At 40.9% G+C, this 14099-nt stretch overlaps 1 protein-coding gene across 2 annotated transcripts in view; it reads right to left on the bottom strand.

Annotated features, from left to right (window-relative positions):
- Positions 1-4131: 4131 nt before the first annotated feature.
- The window catches only part of supt16h (SPT16 homolog, facilitates chromatin remodeling subunit), an 11619-nt gene continuing 1651 nt past the window's right edge, over positions 4132-14099 (bottom strand). For both annotated transcript variants that reach the window (XM_060864307.1, XM_060864305.1), the window contains 22 exons: positions 13985-14099; positions 13643-13795; positions 13387-13533; positions 13094-13245; positions 12816-12988; positions 12585-12675; positions 12246-12319; positions 11431-11543; positions 10418-10483; positions 10229-10324; positions 10011-10126; positions 9748-9901; positions 9269-9396; positions 8541-8803; positions 8216-8334; positions 7501-7739; positions 7333-7408; positions 6662-6831; positions 5768-5897; positions 5393-5519; positions 5142-5216; positions 4132-4859 (listed from right to left, as the gene is read on the bottom strand). The exon at positions 13985-14099 is cut by the window's right edge and continues 56 nt beyond it. In XM_060864307.1, coding sequence (XP_060720290.1) covers positions 4756-4859; positions 5142-5216; positions 5393-5519; positions 5768-5897; positions 6662-6831; positions 7333-7408; positions 7501-7739; positions 8216-8334; positions 8541-8803; positions 9269-9396; positions 9748-9901; positions 10011-10126; positions 10229-10324; positions 10418-10483; positions 11431-11543; positions 12246-12319; positions 12585-12675; positions 12816-12988; positions 13094-13245; positions 13387-13533; positions 13643-13795; positions 13985-14099 — 2881 coding nt within the window. In that variant the 3' untranslated portion in view covers positions 4132-4755. The remainder of the gene's footprint in view (positions 4860-5141; positions 5217-5392; positions 5520-5767; positions 5898-6661; positions 6832-7332; positions 7409-7500; positions 7740-8215; positions 8335-8540; positions 8804-9268; positions 9397-9747; positions 9902-10010; positions 10127-10228; positions 10325-10417; positions 10484-11430; positions 11544-12245; positions 12320-12584; positions 12676-12815; positions 12989-13093; positions 13246-13386; positions 13534-13642; positions 13796-13984) is intronic.

Below are 14099 nucleotides of genomic sequence, written 5' to 3'. Positions count from 1 at the left end.
AACGAGAACGAGACGCTATGTCCAATCTTATCCGGCTTCTGCTTGGTTGGAATGAAAACCTGCACCCATACTGGCCCTTTGTGTATAAGATTGGACACCGCTGACATAAGGGCATCTACGTCACATTACTCCAGCTTCTATTTGTCTGAAGGAAGCGCAAGAGGATGCCAGGGGCGTGGCAGGCGTCACATCGTCTCGTTCCCTACCAGGGAACTGGGTTACATATGTAACCTGGTGTAGTTCCCTTTCGAGGGAACTCGACGCTGCATCAAGGCTGACGCTATGGGAACGCCAATACCCAGACCGCCACGCACCGGTCGATGACTGTGCCAGAGGCTGGGAGAGAGCACGAGCAGACTGGGAACAGAAAATCAATGGCGCTGCAGAACCTGGGACCCTGGAGTGGGGTACAAGTCTAGATTATAGAACCTGGTAAAGGTGTGCGGAGAGGACCAACCTGCTGCAGCATAAATATACACGCCTGGCCAACGCACTGGACAGGGCAATACCCCTAGTAGAGTGTGCACTGATGCCGAGAGGCGATGCAAGACAACGCACCTCAGAGGCCTCCACTACCCAGTGCACCAGGTGCTGTTTGGAAACCGGATTACCCCTATTCCAGACCCCAAAACAGACAAAAAGTGAGGAGGAGTTATGCCATGAGCTAGAGCGGTGGACATAAGTCCTCAAGGATCTTACTGGGCAAAGGAAATGCAGTCTCTCTCTCCTATTCTCGCATGGGGCGGGGGACAGTAGGCCTGCAGGATGACTGGACAACCCATCATCCTCAGCACCTTAGGGATATATCCTGCCCTGGGGTGCAGAATAGCCTTGGACATAAATAGCCTTGGACAAGGGGCAAATTCTAGGCAGGTGGGGGCGATTGACAGGGGCTGCAAATCACCCACTCTTTTGAGAGAGGCCAAGGCTAGGAGAGAAACAGTGTTTCTATGCTCGAAATAGAGCCTTCATCTCCAGGCAATTTATGTGCCATGAGAGATAGGGACCCTCCCATAGACCCTGGGCAGGGCGGCCATCCAAGGCTGCTCCCCATCCCAAAAGCAAGGCATCCGTCAAAAGAGTCCTGCGACAGTGACACGCCCCTAGAGTGGGACCCAAGGCCAGGAACCGGGGTCTTTTCCATATAAGAAGGGTATGAAGCCCACGGCACGTAACCTTTATAACCCTGAGGGGAGGTCTGTGAGGATGAAAGCCTGCACCCCTTAGCCAGAGCTGGAATGGCCTTATGTGAAGCAGACCCAAAGGTATAACGTTGGCTGCTGCCTACATGAGGCCGAGCACCCTCTGTGCCTCGGGGACAGAAAAGCCTCGGCCTAGCCGAATAGCTTTCACTGCTGACAAGATGGAAGCCACCCGAGCGGGAGACAGAGGTGCCCGCATTGTGGTGAAGTTCCAAACTACCCCAGAAAGGTGGGAAGGTGAAAGCACACACTTTTCTGAGTTCAGCGTGAGGCCCAGAGACCTCATATGGGCAAACACAGCATCTTGATGACTGGCCGCCATAGCCTTCGACTGGGCCAGAATGAGCCAGTTGTCCAGGTAATTCAGTACACAGATGCCCTAGAGACACAGCGGTGCCAGGGCAGCGTCCATGCACTTTATAATTGTGCGTGGTGAAAGGGCTAGGCCAAAAGGAAGAACACAATACTGGTACACTTCGCACCCAAAAGCGAACCTGAGGAACTTCCTGTGCTCTATGTGAAATGCCTATGTGAAAATAAGCGTCTTTGAGGTCAGTTGTCACAAACCAGTCTATGGACCTGATCTGGGACACAATACTTGAACTTGTAAGTCTTCAGAGTACAGTTCAGAGCCCGCAGGTCCAAGATCGGATGCAGCCCGCGTCCTTCTTGGGAACAACAAAATATCAGCTGTGAAAGCCGAAGTCCCGCTCTGGGAGGCCTGAGAGTACGCAGAGGGAATCCCTCATAATGCACGCATGCAGCCCCCTCGGGCATGCTCCTCTCCCAAACAAACAACGCAAAGAGAGTGCACATCATCACATGTCCTTCCCGAGCCATTAGATTGGCGTGTGTGCACACAGAGCTTCAGACACAACTTCCTCACAGAAGCATTCCCATAGCGTCAGCCTTGACGCAGCGTCGAGTTCCCTCAAAAGGGAACTGGTTGACTTGGCAGCAATAACCTCAACCAGGCGCTCCCTGTTACCGTGGATCAGATCTGCATATCGTTGAGGAGGATTTTTAGCCCATTCTTCCTGGCAGAACTGCTTTAGCTCCGTCATATTCTTTGGACGTCTCATGTGTTTGGCCCTCTTCAAGTCAATCCATAGCATCTCTATTCGGTTGAGGTCTTGGCTCTGACTTGGCCACTCCAAAAGGCGGATTTTGTTTTTATGAAGATAATAATAATAATAATAATAATAATAATAATAATAAATGTTTCCTGATAATTAATTAATATAATAGAATACTAATGCACAAACAATACTGACTGAGACACTTTCCGGAATAAATGAATAAAATTAGCAACTAAAATTCATTCATTCATTCATCTTCTACCACTTATCCGAACTACCTCTGGTCACGGGGAGCCTGTGCCTAGCTCAGGCATCATTGGGCATCAAGGCAGGATACACCCTGGACAGAGTGCCAACCCATCGCAGGGCACACACACACACTCATTCACTCACGCAATCACACACTAGGGACAATTTATCCAGAGATGCCAATCAACCTACCATGCATGTCTTTGGACCGGGGGAGGAAACCGGAGTACCTGGAGGAAACCCCCGAGGCACGGGGAGAACATGCAAACTCGACACACACAAGGTGGAGGCGGGAATCGAACCCCGACCCTGGAGGTGTGAGGCGAACATGCTAACCACTAAGCCACCGTGCCCCCAGCAACTAAAATATTTCTAATAATCCGAATTATTAGATTTTTTATTATTAATTGTAAATTGAATTAATTTACATTAAAAGTAAGTTGAGAACTGGTACAAGAAAATACAAAGCTGATTTTATAAATGAATTAAAAAAAGAGAGAAATACCGAAACGGGGTAAATCTTTGTGAGAAAGGGAGGAGAAAACAGTGACAAAGAGGTTGTACTGTAAAACCACACAGTCTATATTGTTTCATGTAGTCTGTTTTTGTCTTGTATTGTCCAAGGTAAATGTATAGTATTATTTATGTCTGTACTTTTAAGTCACCACCATGATACCAATCAGGATAAAGCGGTTAATAAAGATTTCAGAAATGAATGAAAAAATTAATTTTGAAAGAACTGAGAAACTGGTTCAGTATATAAAAATTATTTCAGATCGGTCATGATAAACTTTTTAATGATTCTACAATTCAACCAAACGTATGAAGTAGTGAGAAACATTACAATCATATACTGATGCAGCAGAGTTTGTTTAAAGACTAGATTAAAGAATAGAGACTGGAAAAACTTTCAGGTAAGTTTAGAAATAAATTTCCTTTATACTTTAAAACATGCACTGGAAAAAAGGTTGACAATTATTGTTTTGGAATAATAAGGACTTTAAGAATAATTTATGGTGCTTAAATTTTACTTCGTTTCCAACATGCATTAGTACTAATAATAGGTCAAGTGTCAACAGAACGCAGCTTCTTCTGTGGTTTCCTTCTCTGAAGTAGCAGAACCACCACATGTGAACTGTGCACACCAGAAAGCAACACTTTTGGTGCAGTATTTCTGAATCTTAATGATCAGCATATAACTTATTTATAAAAAAAAAAAAAATAAAAAAAAAAGACAGCAAGAGTGAGGAACAACAATATTAGCAATACTAAAGCAATAAAGAAGGTACAATGTGTAGTGCATCGAATGCATTTCAGCTCACTTGTGGATATTTACATTTTTAGCTTAAACCTAGCTGCCCATTTTCCTCCAACTGCACACTTTAATGAAAATTTATTTTATCCGCAAAACTCTCGTCACTTGTGCTTGAAATCTAGGCTCTAGCCACTGAAATAACTCAGTCTCATGCAAACTGAACTTTAACTGAAGTTGTTGACCTGCATGTGCATAATTTTAGACATTGTGCTGCTGCCACATGGTTGGCTGATAATTGGGTATTTGGATAATTGGTTAAAAAAAAAAACTCAAATGAACACATGAGCAAATATTAAGACTTATTTATTTATTTTTATTTTTTTTTTATTAAAAAAGGGGAAAAAAAGATTTGTATCTAATAATACAAGACTACCAGTTCAAAACAAAGAAAATGGTAATAACAAAAGAAAGTGTTCACATCACGTCTGTAAATTGGTCGTCTGTGTCCACCTCTTCGTCGTCCCTCTTTCAATTCAGGAATCAAAATGAAACTATACACAACCTTATATTCAAACTGTTCCTTAAGGATGAAACACGATGAAACAAGAGTTGAAAGGACAACATGACAGAAATGGAGTAATCTAATGAAACACATGGAAGGGGGCAAGTACGTGACAGAGAGAAAGAGACTTAATCGCTCTATGAGTAACAAAAAGAGCTTGAGGAAATTTACAAGAAAACCTCTTATGTACACACGCGCACACACACACAATGCCAAACAGGAATAAAAAGGTAAGAAATAGGTCTGGAGTCTTTCTGCTCTCTGCATCATTTCTTCAACACTCACTATCCAACACGACTAAAGGGCAGAAACCTTTATATACAGCGTGCATGACCGAGAGACAGAGAGGGAAGGGTTAAAGAGAGCACAATTTGGCAGTGTGGGTGAGTGTGTGTGTTTAAAGTAGTTCTAACGCCGCCGCTTCTTCTTGCTGCTGGGAGGTGCTGCTGAAGATCGGCCCTTCCTCTTCCTGTTTGAAGTATCGTCATCCTCATAGTGGCTTTCTCTGTCAGCTAGAGAGAGAGAGAGAGAGAGAGAGAGAGAGAGAGAGAGAGAGACAGAGACAGAGACAGAGACAGAGACAGAGACAGAGACAGAGAGAGAGACAGAGAGAGAGACAGAGAGAGAGACAGAGAGAGAGACAGAGAGAGAGACAGAGAGAGAGACAGAGAGAGAGACAGAGAGAGAGACAGAGAGAGAGACAGAGAGAGACAGAGAGACAGAACAAAAAGGTTAGAGACAGCAACTTTAGTGATCTGCTGAAAATGTCCTAGACTGAAAGTGATGCAACTGACCTTTTCTGGCCTCTTCCTCCAGTTCATCCCAGTCTTTGCCACTTTCTTCTTCACTTCCCAGTGATGCACTGTAGTCTAAAAAACATGTACACATACATGACTGCATAAAAGGTTTTTAATTTTATATATAAAATATACACACACATACACATATATAAAATTTAAATTTTATTTTAAACGTCCCCTATCTGGTCAGGTTAATTTTTTAATAATTTCTTTAAAAACACACTTTGCATGCTCGTGACAATTACCAGAGTCTTCTGTCTCAGAAGAGTAATCTTCATCACTGTCTTCCTCCTCCTCCTCCTCTTCATCAGCTGAGGGGTTGAATGTTTCGTCTTCCATCTCAGACTCCGAGTCGTCCTCTCCACCACTTCCCTATGAGCACATATCAGTAATCAGTAATCCTGTGCCATATTCAGTATCATTAATCACATCACGTGACACTTGGGTTTACGTTTTACTTTATTGCTCCAAGTACACAAAACAGCTGACCATTTTATTTAGACGCATGTATTATGGCCATAAATGTCAATAATTAGGATTTACTACTATTGCTGTTCTGCATTTATGCACTCTGTTGCTAATGGGCTTATTTTTGAATTGTGCCTTTTTAACCAACGCACCTCACTCTCAGGGTCAAGGAAGGACCAGCCACCCTGTTCAAAAAAGCCCTCAGGATCATCGACAATGGTCTTCATGATCTTGGTCCAGTTCAGTGACTGAACTCCTTCTGTGTACTTGATGTCACATGAGCTGTAAAGAAGGCAGTGTTGGTTTATCATTAAACTAGGTATATCCAAAAAATAACGATCAAATCCTTATCATATTACCAAGGTGAGATCGTTCAGACACACCAAACGTAAGACATATGCATGAACAGATCACCACTGCAATACTTTCTACGCAGTGGACAGTGCAGCATGGCGCCATCTGCTGGAACAAATTAAAATCCAATAAAAAAAAAAGGCCATCCTTAAATATTTTGGTTTGCAGTAACAGTAAAAAAAAAAAAAAGTCGGTAGGTAGGTCTATATTTAAAATATTTAAAAAAAAAAAAAAAAGTACAAATTTTGGTGATGGTGATTACGTAGGTATGACTAAACAAATTAGCATATTGTGACATCACTGACTGGGTCTTCAACCCGTGCTTTCGGGCACATCATTGCAAACCTTATTTTGATGCTGGGCACAGTTTTTCCAGAATTTCGTGCCAAGTTAAAGCGGTGTCGAGCCGTTTTAATGAATTTTTTTTAGATGTATTATGGTGCCCGAACCCGTTAATATTATTTTATTGCTTTTGTATTAGTTGTTTGAAGAGTAAATAAATAAATAAATAAACAAATAAATAAATGTCGGTCTTAACGCAAATTTACAACCGGCAAGTCGGTCGGACTTAAAGCAAAAAAATAAATAAAATAAAAAATTGAATCGGTCCTAAATTGACAGGGTCGGTCGGGTTACGGCAAACAAGAATATTTTTAAGGATGGCCTAATCTCAGGTGTGAAAGTGAACCTACTTGAGCCACTCTTTAATTGGGTCGAGAGAGTTGACAGGCACTGCGTTGATCATCGTTACTTTCTTGTTGTAGTCTTTGTAGACGATGACGATGTCAAAGTTCTTTAGATGAAACTGAACACGCTCAAAATGGACAAGTTCCACTTCGTCCAGCGTCACTACGAAAGGAGGCTAGAGAGAGGAACATGAAAGCCTCGATTAGTTGATCGACACAGATCATAGAAGTAACGATGTGGTTAAATCGTCCTCAGATTATAAAAAAAAGTCACCATAAAGAACATACCATGGACACGAACAGCTCGAGGCTCGCCTCATTGCTGCAATATGAATCTAAAGCCGTTTTTCCGACTAAATAACAAGCGCAGCATGTTTTTAAACATGTATAATAGAAATCTAAAGATCAGATGTGGCGTGTCACTGTTGCACTCATATGATTTTTGTACAGTTGTTATTATTTGGTTTCACTTCATTTTAAAATGATCTATTAGATGTTTTACACCACATGACGTTCCCGAGCCTTTGATTGGACTTGGAGCTAAAAGCCATAAAAATTTGCCCAAAAATGCTCTGAGAATTAAATCATGAAGCTGGTATTTGTAAATCGAACCATGACTGTATTCTTTACCTTTACATACAACAAACATGAGGTTTCTGATTTGTTTTCACACTCACCCACTCAGTCACGTTGCACAGTGCACTAGACGTAGGTTGCAGAAGACAAGTGCTTCTGTACGGGGCGCCTTGAAACCTGCACACAAATGCACAAAAGAAACATGTTTGGTACAAATGAACTTGGAACAGAAACATTTTCCACCAAGTTTATGACTTGTAGTCTCTTACCCGAGATCTCTGAAGGGCACCTCGAACTCAAGCTCCTCCTTGGTAAGCGTCTCGACTTTCTCAATGAAGTTCTTAAATGCCGACTTGAGTTTGTGTCTCATTTCGCGCTCCATCTGCTCGGCGTACAGGTCGTCTCGGTCGTGCATGTGTTGGTGCTTGCCCAGGTCTGTTGTGATCTCTCCCACCTCGGTGTAAAACTGTACATCTGTGTGGCGCTTTTTCCCAAACATGATGGCATTCTGCGGGAGGAAAAAAAAAAAAAAAAAAAGACGTGAGAAATTCTGGATTGTTAGTGATTTTTTTTTGCTCTTTCATACTTAGATCGATCATCACAGGTTACACAGGCAGTGGCTAACTCCTGGCATGTCGGTGTTATTTAATCATAGATCAGCAAAACTGGCCTCCACATGCTGATTTTTCAGCTGCTATCAGCAGACCAAAAACATCATGACAAATTATTTAATTAACTATAATTATTGAGACCTTTTAGAAGACAGTGTGGACTTAGGAACCATAATAAGCATAAAATACCTTTTATATAAACTTGCAGTTATGTTCACTCAGGATTTAGGCTGCTGTTCTTCAAATGTTCTGATTGCATATTGTTAATATACATACAAATATTTTGTCCTTGCTAAACTAGTAAAGAACCACAGACAGTAACCACAGACAGTAACCACAGACGATTGGGCACAAAGTGGCACAGACTGTTTACCTTTAGGTGAAAATGCAATACGATGATCATTTCTCCATCACATGGCTGGAACACGGCATGCTTGATGTTTTTGTACAGGATGTCCACTTTATCGCCGCGTACCGATGTGAAACGGAAACCTGCAGACAGGTTAAAACGAGTCGTTTACTGCCCTTCTTTGCATTTGCAGTGTAGGCGGCCGGCTTGCAGCAAACATTTCTTTAGTATTTTATTCAGCTGATCTTTTATTAAGAGCAGAAGACCTTGGGGAGGGTGGAAACGGAGGGCATAGGAAGGTGGGGGTGTGGAATCACAAACCACAGACAATGAAAACACTCCGTCTCACCGTTAGTGTGTGCCTCCAACGAGCCCTGCATCCTCTTCTGGGCAATATTGGGCCGGATGTAAAGGTCTTTGAGCTTAGGGTTACTGCGGTTCAAGTTGACGACTAGCGAATCCTGCTTGACGATGCCTTCTTTCTCCTTCTCCTCTGCCTCACGTGTCTTGTAACGTTTCTGCACCTCTTTGATTATACGGAAGGCATTTTGCAGATTGGTGGAAGGGACCAAAGTGTCCCCAGGAGATTTCAGGTTTGAAGCCCGGTACGTACTGAGAAGAAACAAAACAAAATTTGCAAATCATAAAATTAATCAAATATCATCATGATAAAAAAAATAAAATAAGAAAGGTTCTATTATAAATCTACAGGGAAACTGCCATGAAAACAGGTTCTTAATTTCCAATCTCACTACTGCACATTTTTCTAACCAAGACAGCATGAAATAAATTTCATAATTCATAACCACAGTTCTCATAAATTTAATATTTTTGCCCTCTGTAGTCGTCCATAAATCTTATCCACACCACTGCAAAAACACAGGCAGGTGATAAAAGCCAAATTGTACATGATGTTCCAGTCATAATCGATCAAATATTTGATGTTCGGCTGAAGTTACATGCGAGTAAATAACTTCACGGAAGAAAGAATCCATTTGCTTGCTTCACGTTATCTTTAGTGTAAATACGTTATAAAATGTGCATATAAAACAAACGTAGGAAAAAAAAAGCGCTCACATCTCTTTAACAAAGGTGGCCTCAGGGTTGGGGAAGATGTTGCCCTCATGCCTCCCCAGAGAGCTGCCAGGTACGAAGAAATTTATTCTCAGGTATGTGTAGTCTCCCTCGACTGACATGCTGATGTTCTAAACACACAAATAAATGTTTTTTTTTCCCCTTTTGGCACATAAAAACAGAAAGTGCAGATTTCAGAGAGACAACCACCATTTTCTGATCATAGTCTACAGACAGCAACAATTGTTGGAGAATAAAAACTTTTTTTTTACTTAAAGGACTCTGCATCTTGTTAAAATGGCTAAACAAAAGAGCAACAATAATTCAGAGACCTTTGACACTTGTATTAAGAATGGCATAAAACGTAAAGTAAAATGTAGCTGCTTTTATGGACAAATCGATGATTAATAAGAGAGCTAGAGCTTTTTTCTTCAGTTCTGATCGTGTTTAAATACAAGATCTGAACGTGCTGTAAACGATACCTTAATGGTGGCTATGTGAAAGGGTGTTGCTATGCCAAACACCGGCATGACGACCGTCTCATACTTCTTGTCGATATAGAGCTTCATGTCCCGAATGTCCTTCTCACGAGGCATCTGGGAAACATTCTTGTAGGACACATTAGACTTTCTGGCCCTAAGAATGTTGAAAAGTGTGAATGTTTAGCACTGCTACAGAATCCATAAAGACAACCTTACACTAAAATAATTTAAAGATTTATTTACAGCAATATAAATCCTCTTACTTTTGGACCTGCTGTTCACCCTTTTGTTCTGTTAGGCGTCTCTTGGCCTCTTCGTTCATCTGATTGGCCAATTCCCTTTGGTGTGCTCGCCTCTTTTCTTCTGCGGTCATCTCGTTCTAATCAAATGAATTGAACGGGTCATTAAAAAGAGTTCTCTACGTATTACAGACTTTTACACACTCACACACGAGAAGTAGTTACATAAAAGGCACATTCACCCTGGTCCGGTCAGCCAGAAGAGCAGCACGAGCTCCTTTACCCAGCAGTTCTTCAGCATCATTGTCTTCTTCTTCTTCGTCATCCTCATCATCATTCTAAATGAGATACACAACGCAAGATGTTACATCCTTGTACAAAGAGGAAAACTGATGATGATGATGATAATATATAAAAGGTAATGCATGTACCTTGAGGAAAATTCCAACGTTCTTGATCTTCTTTTTCACCGGTGTTAGAATGACGGCTGGTTCCTCCTACAAGTGAGCAGAAAAAAAAATGTATATCTTTTGAATTAGCAAATGGATGTGCAGTTATCTGGACTTCCTTATTTCCTGCTGAATTATGTAAATGCAGGTAGCCACAAACTTGATCTATAGGTGCTTCTACTTAGCATGTGTACATATAATAATAATACTTTTTATTTAAAGGCGCCTTTCTGAACACTCAAGGTCACCGTACAAAAAATAAAACAACAAAGACAATCAGAATCGAATAACTACATAGCGATACAAATTAGACCAGCAGTACAAATTATGATGTAGAATAAGCTAAACTAAACAGATGCTGAGATTTAAGCTGAGATTTAAATAATGAAAGAGAATCAATATTACGGAGTTCAGATGGAAGTGAGTTCCAGAGCTGAGGTGCAGAATAACTGAAAGCTCTATTCCCCATAGTTACAAGACGGACAGAGGGAACAATGAAATGAGTGGAAGAAGAAGTTCTAAGGGTGCGAGTTGGTTTTGGAGTATGAAGATGATCAAGAAGATATGAAGGTGCAAGATTGTGGATAGCTTTAAATGTTAGAAGAAGAATTTTGTACTTAATATGAAAAATAATGGGAAGCCAGTGAAGCTGTTCCAGAACAGGTGTAATATGATGGATAGAGGAAGTACGAGTGAAAATGCAGGCAGAAGAATTTTTGCAGCTTATGAAGGGTTTTGTGAGGAAGCCCAATAAGAAGGGAATTACAATAGTCAAGCCGGGAGGTTACTAGACTGTGAACAAGAGTGGTGGTTGATTGAGTCGTGAGAATGGAACGAAGCCTATTGTTATTTCGAAGGTGAAAGTATGCAGCCCGAGTTTATTATTTACATGAGAGGTAAAAGAAAGGGTACCATCGAAGATGACACCGACGCTTAACCTGAGATGAGGGAGCTATGAGAGACTAATTGATATCTTACATATCTATGCATCTCACCTCATTAATCAGAACCGTGTCTCCAACGAACAGGGCGTATTTCTTCTGTTCCTCTTTCTTTCCCTCGCTGTTCAACAGGTCAGCAAATCCCAGACTCACACTCAACACCATGCCTACACGCAAAAAATAAATAAATAAATAAATAAAAAAAAATCACATGTTCACTGTGGAATGGCTTCACTTTCAGAAAATCACCATAAAACAAAAGCAGCACACATGAACCTGCTTCTAATCCCTGGACCTAGTACAAAGCGTCAAAATGAGCAAACGATTTGAGCGAAACTAGCAACGTTGGCTTCAGCACCTGCCCATTATATTACGCATCATGCGTATAAGATACCTTCCAATAGACAGGCAATTTACATGAAATGTTGTGCAGACGTTGTGACAGTAAGCCAATAAAAGAAAATCAGCTCACTTCTCACAAAAAAGCCAATTGATGAAGGGAAATGTATTATTGTGAAGCTTGCTTAGGAGGTTTCAAATGAATGTTGTGTCTTCTTTAAATAGAAGACAGAACAGGTTTGCCTTTTGTAGTCCTTACTGGAATTATTACCAATGTATAAATGTAATGTATTCACATATATATTAAAAAAAACAACCTGTCTCTAATCAAAAATATTCAATATTCCAGCGTTTGAATAAACTGAAAGGCCATAGTTTCACAAATGTAGGCCAATAATCTGTCACGTTTTATTTCAGTCCCCAAACGATTTCTGGATCTAAGGCCAAAACAACAACAACCCTGGTCATCAATAAAAATAAATCCATTCCTGGACGAATAACACTCAAAAATCTTTTACAGGCAAGCTTACCTTTCTTAAGTTTGTATTGGTTTTTAGTATTAAGAACCAGGGAGGCTTCCCTAAACTCGATCCCCATAACAAACCTGAAAGACAGCACAACACACATTAAGTCTTAATGACATCTGGGTATGCTGAGACAGAGCAGGTATGAATCAGCGTCTAAGCTGCAGGTTGTAATCGGTATTGTTCAGATTCACTTTTTTTTTTTTAAATATTGTCTAACAAATAAAATCACAGACTGAGGGTCATAGCACCTGGAATATCTTATAGCAAAGATTGAACCTACTAAATGCTGTAATATGCTTTTGGAGTCTGTGGTTCTAAGCATTCGTATTAGCGCAAACTTACCCCAAGTTCTTTGTGAGCTTGCTGATAACGTCTGGTTTCTCCTTTTTGACATACTCCATGACAGCATTGTAAGCATCGCAGATTTTAACCCCTAGGTTTAATTATAAAGGCAGATGAATACTACCAATTTTAACTAAGCAATAAATAAATAAATAAATTAATAGAATAGACAATGGAATGTTAATTAGATGCATCAAAAAAATTCCTCAGCCAAAACTTATACCTACTCACCATGCTTAAGCTCTTTAAGAAGCTCCTCTTCCACTTGTAGGAGGAAATTGTAATTGTCCTGCATTTCCTGCGGTGGATCCACCATGAGCGTACGCACCAGATTAGAGCAGTAGGACTTGTAGCGGATACCCATCGCACATGTTATTGCGCCAAAATGCATGTAATTTTTGTCACTACGGAAAAAGGGCCAAAAAGTGTTCACACAACTTTAGTAAATGTTGCCTTTATTTATGCTCGAATTTTAAAAACGCAATACGTCTTGCTTTCACGCTTCCTACCTGACCACACTGAATTTGAGGCTGTAGTTACCACCGCTCTGGATGATCGGAGGATAGCACATCTCCACGGTAGATGGATCGACACCACCCAAAAATTTCCGATCCTCGATTGCCTTCTCGACCGACTCTGCTAGCCGACTGTGTTTCACTTTCTGTTAACACAGGAACAAGCAAAACAGTGCAAAACTAAACAAGTGTTGGCATAAGGAGGTAACAAAAAAAAGAGGGGAGAGAAGGGAAAAAAAAAAACAAAAAAAAAAAAAAAACAAAAAAAAAAAAGGGGTCTTCCTCACCTCATCTGCATCCACAATCTCCATAACCCTTTCCTTAAAAAACTTTGTAAAGACGTCGCTGGTGATCGAGGCTGCTTTCTTCATCAGTGTCAACTCTCCGTCCTCTTTTACTGCCATCGTATACGCCACGACTGCACTGATGTCCACCTAAGAGACACATACACATAACTGTCTATGTAAATATAAAAACTGCTCTTCTCTTTACAGCCACAGTGTCATGCTTTACTTTTGTTTCTCTTTGTAATATCCTTCTCACCTTCTCTAGTCCCTCGGCTGTGAGCATGTCATTCCAGCTTTTCATGTACTCTCCGGGAAACTTGTCCTTTATGAAGACACCCACCGTTTTCCCCGCTTTACTGCCTCGGATTGCTTCGACCATCTTCTCAAAGTTTGCCTTGTTACTTTCATTCTGAGACAACAACAACAAAGCAGCATGTAAAACCTTTAACATGAACGAAACTAAAACATTTTTCGACACCTTACATGCACCATCGCAACAGAATACAAATTAAACAGCTATATATCAGATAAAAGTTCTTGATGTTATATATATCCAAGCCATGACACAGGGGTGTAAATCTAAGAGAGGAAATTTTACCTTTTCTCGAACCAAGAGCGTGACGGGCGGGATGCCGTTGGCATTCTCGTTTCCTTTCGTGACTGCGACCTGTTTGAGGAAATCCAGCTTCTTCTTGCTGGCTAAGAAAATAATC

Source organism: Tachysurus vachellii, chromosome 2, assembly GCF_030014155.1.
Source record: "Tachysurus vachellii isolate PV-2020 chromosome 2, HZAU_Pvac_v1, whole genome shotgun sequence".
NCBI lineage: Eukaryota > Metazoa > Chordata > Actinopteri > Siluriformes > Bagridae > Tachysurus > Tachysurus vachellii.
The sequence above is the reverse complement of the archived record's forward strand: the minus strand, read 5'-3'. Positions and strand labels throughout refer to the sequence as shown.